General features: G+C 50.7%; 1 protein-coding gene across 11 annotated transcripts in view; it reads left to right on the top strand.

The window, feature by feature from the left end:
- Ppfibp1 (PPFIA binding protein 1) overlaps positions 1-8,691 on the top strand; it is a 129,547-nt gene that overhangs the window by 76,119 nt on the left and 44,737 nt on the right. For all 11 annotated transcript variants that reach the window (XM_055605591.1, XM_055605585.1, XM_055605588.1 and 8 more), the window contains 2 exons: positions 402-497; positions 3,874-4,079. In XM_055605591.1, the coding sequence (XP_055461566.1) occupies positions 434-497; positions 3,874-4,079 (270 nt within the window). In that variant the 5' untranslated portion in view covers positions 402-433. The remainder of the gene's footprint in view (positions 1-401; positions 498-3,873; positions 4,080-8,691) is intronic.

Raw genomic sequence — 8,691 nt, 5'->3', positions numbered from 1 at the left:
TGTCCTTCAGTCTGTCTGCTCCCCAGGCCCTCGGCAGCCTTCCGCAGTCCCCCATACACTTCATAGAGACATAGAGCTCTGATGAGCCGTGTGCCATAGCCTACCAGACTATGTTTTGCAGTTTGGGGGACTGAGCCCAAAGCCTGTACACTCTGCCAGCACGCTTTACCCCGTGAAGATGAACAAGCTTGAGTGCAGGACCTGATCTCTTATTAACTGCTGGACTCGGGTGTTGGGGGCTGTTACGACTCAGCCGGGATTAATTCAGCTCCTGCTGCTTCTGGCGCTCCCTGACTGTTAAGCGGGGTCATAGTTTGAAGTGCAATTGATAAACCCACTAGTAAGCTTGTGTCACTTAAAGCGTGCTGTGATAACATCATAGTCCTTTGCTCCATCCCCAGGTTGAAGCAGGAGTCTTCTGACACGCGGGAAGATGATGAGCGATGCTAGCGACATGCTGGCAGCAGCGCTGGAGCAGATGGACGGGATCATAGCAGGTAGCCACATCCCGCCACTGGCCTTCACTCACCTGGTCTTGGCCCCTCTATGCCCTTCTGTAATGTATTGGCTCTCTCCAGTGCTCTCAGAAGCCCAGTTTTCCACCTTTGTTCTGCTTCGCCTATTCTGCCAGTTATTCTAATGTTAGAAACTTCACTTCCAACCCCAGGCTTCTCATCAAGCTGCAGTCAAGTCCGGGTGTCAGATGTGGGTGGCCCATGGACCACACTGAGGTTGTGCTCTGTCCCCAGCCTCCGGGCCACAGTGGTCTGTCTCTCTCCATGACATGGGCAGTAGGCACATGAGTGTTACCGTGAGCTAGAGGACAAACTAAAGCATCAGTTAAGCCCATGGTCTTTCCTTAGGTGGCTCCTCTAGCAGCCTTTATCTTGTTGGTTCCTTCTTCTATCCACAATTTCCTATGCCCAAAGCAAACACCCTAGGACCTTCATGTGCCCTGTTCAGTGAGTTCAATCCTGCCAGCAATTCCTCCTCCAGGCTTCACCTTTTTCTCTCATTTTGTTGAGAAGCCTTCCTGTCTTGCTGCTCATATCTTGTTTTGACCTAACAACGCTTCCATCCATGTTGCTGAGATGGAGCATTTTGCTCTTCTAGTCCGTCCATCTGTGGAACCCAGAATCTCCACTCACAGATCTTGTCATAGTGCCCCCTTGCCTGGAACCTGCAGTAGCTCTTTGTGGTGGAAGCTGAGCCGAGGCCCTGACTTCCTGCTAACAGAGCCGCTGATCCGGAAACAAACCCCTGGGCTGCCTTGTGGCGGCGTGCAAGCCCTTGTGTCCTGGTCCAGCACCCATCCATGAGAAGACTTATGTCCTGCAGGCCTGCAGCCAAAACGAGGGTGTGGAGTACTCACTGTCCAGTGCTCAGCACAGCTGCAGGGTGTCCTCGCCCAGCTCTTGTCTCTTCTGACTGTCACCTGCAGGTGATTGTCTGTTCAGACTCTTTTCTCCCACAGGGGCGTGGCATGCCCTAGAGAGGGAGCTTTACTTCATCGCCTGACTTTAGAGTTCCACTCAGTCCTAGGGATGTCTTTACGAAGGGTTGTTTGTAAGCAAACCTCTTTAGAGAGATGAACTTGATCATCCAATAATCAAATCTAACAAAGAACTGGTTAACTTTAAAGCAGAATAGTCTTGTGTTGTTTTGAAAAATGAAAATCTCAAACATTCGATTTTGCCAATAAAGACACAGGAGATATTGTGGTGAAAGCCTGCTAGCTCAGAGAGGTAGAGAAAGCACCCAGCTGACCTTCCTTCGAAGCTGATGTCCCTATGGAAAAAGCTAAAAGCCCTTTCATCTCCACCGTGTCTCAAAAGTACTCTTCTCTCAATATTCCTCCTTTCTCTTTAATGCCTGTCAGCTGTTTGCTTGCTCTACCTCTTGGCCTAGGGTTAACTTTATTTAGTCCTGTGTACAGAAAGCTCTTGGATTAAAGGTGTGTGTTAGGGCTGAGCCACACCAAACAAGAAACAAATTTTTATAGTTCCCAATCTCAGCTTTCACAGTGGGATCAATCTTCTTGGGCTCTGTGCTCCCAAACAGTTTTGCATATACAGAAGAGGTGGGGCTTATTCTCTCATGAGTTTAGAAAGCACAACTAGGTGCAATCCCAGGCTCTTGCGAGGCACTAACCTTAATCAGAAAAGCTGGAGCAGTGATAAACAGAGCAGGAGTAGCATCTTGAAGGCTGTGCACTTTATACGTGGACAGCCTGATCTACCACACTAGCGTGTTTGTCTATTAACCCCCACAGGCCTGAAGGACCAGTGTTGGGAGTCACTAAGAAAAAGGGCCAGCAAGAGGGCTCCGTAGGGAAGGGTTCTTGCCACCAGGCCTGATGACCTGAGTTCAGTCCTGGGACCCACACGGTAGAGAGGAAGACACGCTCTGTGGTTTGTCCTCTGACTTCCACACAAGCAACGTGACACATGTATGTTCTCACTGTGCGTATGCGTGAGAAAACAGCACACAAATATAACAACAGTTCAGGACGGAAGAGATGGCTCGGTGGCCAAGCTCACTTCCTGCTGCGTCGAGGCTCTGGGTCACATCCCCAGCCCCCACACTGCCCGGCTTACAGACGCTCCCAGCTCCCGTTCTAAGGGAGCCAGCTGCGCTCCTTATGCCTGCTACGTGCGCAACACATATAAACTCATGTAGCAGCATGTGTGTCTGAGGAGCGCACAGGCAAATAAGCAAACGTTCATAAACTTTTGTAGAAAATAATAAGAAAAATAAAGATTGTCCAGGACCCATGGCAAACTAAGCCAGGTGTTCCGTGGGCGGGCAGGGCCTGGCTTGTCCAGGGGGCAGCAGTGGCGCTTCACTGAAGGAGGCGGGGGCGGGCAGAAGCGAGTGCAGCTGCGTAGCTTCTTTTGTTTCCAGCTTGTGTTGTTTTAAACTAAACATGTGTCTCTGTCCGTGCTCCCTCCGTCCTGTGACAGGACACAGCGCAGTAGAAGCGACCACGGGAATAATACCAGGTGATGCTGGAACAGGACACTGCAGCCCTCTGGATTGTGTGTGTGTGCGTGTGTGCGCGTGGGCCATCTGCCTGTCCACATGTGTGGGGGTGCATGGGGAGGTCTGATGCTGATGTGGGGTGTCTTCCTTGACTTTTCACCTTATTCTTTGAAGTAATGGCTCTGTTGAACCCAGAGCTCACCAGCTCGGCTTGTTCCAGGTATCTTGGCTCTGCCTCCCGAGTCCTGGACTTGCAGACTACCACACGAGACAGGGCCTTGCTGTGTAGTCTGGCTGAACTGCAGCTTGTTATGTAGACCAGGCTGGCCTAGAAATCCTAGAGGTCTGTCTGCCTCTGCCTCCCAAGTGCTGGGACTAAAGGCGTGCACCACCACTCCTTAGACCACCAGCTTTTAAAGCTAATGTTAACGAGAAATGTGGTGCTAAGGTTATAAGCTCAGTGGCAGAGGAAATGCTTACACACGTGCTCACACATGCATAGTCACACGTGTAACTTACTAACACTGCCACTTAGTTCATTTTCAGGGAACTCAAAGACTTCATGGTTTCCGGGAGGCACAGTTCCACACGAACCAGTCATCGCCTTGTTGTGGTCACCTCTGAGCTACCATGCTCCTACCATGCTCTTTTTTTCCTCCTGTCCCCCATAGCTGGCCTTTTCCTTAGGCATCAGCCCATTTTTAAGTACTGTCAGTGACATTTTTTATTTTTTTTGACTATGTAAGATTTGGAGGGCTAGATTGACATGATTGAATTAATTTGTCTTTTCCCTGTTTTTGTGATATCGCTGGTGACTGTGCCGATTTATCTTACTCAGGTGTAGTATTTTACCTAACAAGTCTGTTGCTCTCTACTGTTTTTGGACACCAGGTTCCAAAGCCTTGGAGTATTCCAATGGGATTTTTGATTGCCAATCTCCCACCTCCCCGTTTATGGGAAGCTTGCGAGCCTTGCACCTCGTGGAAGACCTTCGTGGAGTGCTGGAGATGATGGAAACAGAAGAGAAGGAAGGATTGAGATGCCAGATCCCAGACTCAACAGCAGAAGTGCTCATTGAGTGGCTTCAAAGTCAAATGGTAGGCTTCTGCGTGTTCCTCCTCTGCTGGCTTCTGTGTGTTCCTCCTCTGGGCTGGCTTCTGCGTGTTCCTCCTCTGCTGGCTTCTGCGTATTCCTCCTCTGCTGGCTTCTCCGTGTTCCTCCTCTGCTGGCATCTGTGTGTTCCTCCTCTGTGCTGGCTTCTGTGTGTTCCTCCTCTGCTGTCTTCTCCGTGTTCCTCCTCTGCTGTCTTCTGTGTGTTCCTTCTCTGTGCTGTCTTCTGCGTGTTCCTCCTCTGCTGTCTTCTGTGTGTTCCTTCTCTGTGCTGTCTTCTGCGTGTTCCTCCTCTGTGCTGGCTTCTGCGTGTTCCTCCTCTGCTGTCTTCAGTGTGTTCCTCCTCTGTGCTGGCTTCTGCATGTTCCTCCTTTGCTGTCTTCAGTGTGTTCCTCCGCTGTGCTGGCTTCTGCATGTTCCTCCTCTGTGCTGTTTTCTGTTGTTTATTCTGAAACTGAGAGCATAGACTAGCAGATCAGAAGAAGAGGGGAAAAGAAACTTACAAGGCAGAACATGAGACCCAAGTCCTCTCGACTCTGAAGATAACTTGTTTTTTTCCTTATTTTATTTTATGTGTATGGATATTTCAATTGCCTGTGTGTGTACCAAGTGTATGCAGTGCCTAGAAGGCTAGAAGAAGGTACCGGATTGTGTGTGTGTGTCTGTCTGTCTGCCTTACAACAGACAGTTGCGAGCCACCGTGTAGGTGCTGGGAGTTGAACCATCCTCTGGAAGAACAGACCATGTAACCCTTCTCTAGCTCTCCCGCCCCTAAGGATGACTTTGAAAAGACTGTGTTGTATGGGTGCCAACAGGTTGTCCAGTCCTCCCTGTAAAAGTGGACCGGGTCCAGGCTTCGTGAATGACCCGGCGTCTAAAGCGGTTCCCGTGGGGAGCCGAGCACCACAGGCTCTTTCCGTGTAGTGGGGTGGGCCACCTGCAGAGGACACAGTGGCTGTTCTAAACAGGAGGGACAGAGCATGAGTGCGGCAGAGAGCAGGAAGCCTGTAGCTGTGTCCGAGGAGAAGTGCCACCTAGTGGTCTGTGACAGCCGCGCCACTGTCTCCTCTGTTACTGCTGATGTGCACCACATCTGTACTTGTTGAACAGAGTCTAAGGGACTCCCAGAAGCAGGCGAGGCGGCACTGAGGGTGGCGTGTGACTAAGATGCTTGCACATGCTTATGATTTGGTTGTTTCTATAGAAACTAACGAAAGATTAAGGTCTGTTTAGCAGACTGGAGGAATGAGGGACACCTGCCCTGAACGCCTAAACGCACGCCTACTGCCTACTGCCTACAGCCGAAGCATCTCCTGTGATGGTACACAAATTCTGGAGCCCCTTCCAGTCCAGGCCTTGCCTGGTTCCCGGTCCCATCAGTTGGTGCCAGACAACCATCCGTTAGCTGGGTAGCTGGTTAGAGGAGCTGGGGTGCTCCTCTTTTTGAGACAGATGATGCCTGGTCGTGAGATTTGCCCCTTGCCCTGGGAGGGTCCTCCCAGGGATTTCAGAGTCAGGTTTGCTTGTTCCTTTGGGCGTAGCTTGGTGCTGAGAAACTAACTCACTGTTCCCTGGCACATTCCTCAGCTTGTTCCTACTTCCTGTGTTTCCACTCTGACCTTCAGCACACAGTGAGAAAGGAATTCATTACTGGCAAACGGGTTTTCTTCTCACTCACACCCAGAGGCCACCAGTGGCAGCCGTGACTCAGTAGGACCAGTAGGTAGATGATTGACTAGTGCCATTTGGTCTGCTGAGTGTTTGTTTCTGAGGGCTGAGGGGGAGAAGGGTGTCGGCAATCGTGACCTCGCTTTCTGAGTGCATTCGGGTGCTCCTCTCACCTCCCGCTCTGTGCCCCCCCCCCCCCGAGAACTCAGCTGACTTGGCTGATATGTTTTCCTTGGTCAGTGTGATTGTGGACACTGTCCCTGGAGGTTTCCCAGAAGCCCCAGGACAGTTGCTTTAATGTCAGCTGGGACTTCTCAGTATGATGTCGTGTAACACAGGTGACTGAGATCACTTACAGGACACAGGCTGAAGATGGAGCTTGTCTGCCAAGGTCTGTAAAAACATCCCTGAGGCCCACATGAAAAGACAGGCCTTGCAGAGAGCAGCAGAGCAGGACTGCAGGAGGCTGGAGGACATGCTGTTGAGCAGCTGGAGCTCTGTGACTCCCACCAGCCAGGGCCTAGTTAGAACACATCCCACAGCTGGACTCTAAATTATGCACATCTGCGTTTTTACCCTTTAAAAGATGTGCACTTGGGATGAAATGCTTTCATTTTTTAAATTAATAAATAAATAGGCTTGTATGACGATTATTCGACAGCCACAGTCTGGCCATTAATGCCCCGTTTCTAAGCTGGACCTCACAGGGTAGAACCCTTGATTTGCAGACCTTAAACTCAGCGTCATTCATTTCTTCGAGAAGGGTGCTTTCTGTAAGGTCTGCTAACTCAGAACTAAAATGGCAAGAATGTGACTCTCCTTTCAGTAGCTGTGTGCTCTTTTGGCTGTGGCGACTCTGAGCCTTGGATTCTTGGGTTACAAAAAGCATTGGGAGAAGATTCCAGGGCAAGTGAGTGGTAAGAGAAATAGAAACGATGTGCTTGGCTCATATTCTTCTGTTTGCCACCTTAAATCTGTGACGTGGCAGGTGCAGTCCTCCAGTAGTGATACCTGTGGAACGCACTATAATGTTTCACCATCGCGATGGAATTCTATCCTGCCTCAGTACCTGAGCAAGTCTCATATTGCACAGTTCCCCCCAACTACAGGAGACTGACTGCTGAATCATAGTTGTCTTCGCTTCTTAGTGCATACACACACGATAGAACACTATTAGGACAGACGTATGCTTACACACTGTTTCTCTTCGCTGTGATAAGCTGTTAGTGCATCTGTTTTCTTGTATCCAGCCCCGTTGTTTGTCTGTTTGAAGCAGGGTCTCTCTGGGTATCCTCAGCAGGCCTCAGTTTCATCCCACCTCCTGAGGATTGGCAGTCCAGGCAGCTGTTCAGCTGCCAATTACATGAAATAATTAAGGAGGCGGCAGCAATTAGCGGAGAAGTGACCTGCATGCTCTGGGAAGGCAGGGATGCTCCCAGCCCTGGCTGAGTGATAATCATAAGTGCAAATGCCCGCTGCACTAAGGAGAAAATTAGCATCTCATAAAGGGCACGGACTCTCAGGCTAGCCATCACCGAATGTGAAAATCAGGACTTTCATTGCTGAATTGGAATCGTTAACCAGTGACCGTATATTATCACGGGAGTATGTCTGCAGTCTCAGAAGCCCCTGCTCCCTCTTCACCGGAAGTGAAGGGCTCTGATGATCGTAACTGGCTCCCTTGTGGTGGGCCAGGGTCTTTTTCCTGTTAGATTCTCCATCTGTAAGATCTTCTGTATCCTGCCAGGCTCAGGGAGGAGTGCCCAGCACGTGTTGGCCCGGGCTCCTCACAGTTCCACAAGGCAGTAATCGTCACCCATCTTTTACGAATGAGGAAATGGAGACACGTTGCTAAAGAGGACCTTCTGTGAGCCCACCTTAGAACCCAGCTTTGCTGCCTCTGTGTCTTTGCCATTCACTGCCTTCCTCCTGCAGTTACCAACTGCCTCTGCTCAATGCTGGGCCATTTCTGTACTTGCTCTTGGGGAATTTGCTAGGATTCTGTGTGTGGTTTCTGGCTGTTATAAAATATCTGACAGTAGCAACCTAAAAGATGGAAAGGTTTGTTTTGGCGTAGGGTTTAAGAAAGGATCCAGTGCACTGTGACGTGAAGCACGTGGCGACGGGAGTGTGAAGTGGCTGGTCACATTGTGGCAGCAGTTAAGAGCAAAGAGATAGCAGGAAGTAGGCCTGGGTGTTCCTGCTTCTTCCCGCTGGGAGCCACTGCTTTAAACGCGCGAGCCTGGGGGAGGGGACACTTCAGACTGACCTTGGCATTCTGGTGCTTGGATTCTGTGATGGCATCAGCTTTTATCTCGCGGTTTGTTTCGTTCGTGGTTTTAGAATTTACCATGTTAACTGTTTTGAAGTGTATAGTACACTAGTGCTAAGCGCATCCACACTGTGTCGCCTCCTCTCTCCGGGGAAGCCTTTCCATCGAGAAAACTCCTGTGCTTACTGTGCTCTGCCATAGAGTGAGGAGGGGCGGGACAGGAGGTAGAGAGCGCTGAGAAACCAGGGAACAGCCAACCTCAGAGCCCAGAGACACCCAAGAGCCCCAGCACACCCCACTCTCCGTCTCTGAGGGAGACACTGCTAGAACCAATAAGTCTCACCAGCGGCACCGTCTGTTAAAAGGCAGCATCTCGGGTTGCTCAGTTGTCCGGCATCAGCACAGAAAGGTGAGCCACACTGCCTGTACTCACTCACACACTGCCTGCTCTCACACACTGCCTGCTCTCACACACTGCCTGCTCTCACTCACACACTGCCTGCACTCACACACTGCCTGCTCTCCTCACTGCCTGCTCTCACTCACACACTGCCTGCTCTCACACACTGCCTGCTCTCCTCACTGCCTGCTCTCACTCACACACTGCCTGCTCTCACACACTGCCTGCTCTCCTCACTCACACACTGCCTGCTCTCACA

Source organism: Psammomys obesus, unplaced genomic scaffold, assembly GCF_907164565.1.
Source record: "Psammomys obesus unplaced genomic scaffold, mPsaObe1.curated_primary_1811, whole genome shotgun sequence".
NCBI lineage: Eukaryota > Metazoa > Chordata > Mammalia > Rodentia > Muridae > Psammomys > Psammomys obesus.
Note: the sequence above shows the minus strand (reverse complement) of the source record. Positions and strands in the feature narration are given on the sequence as shown.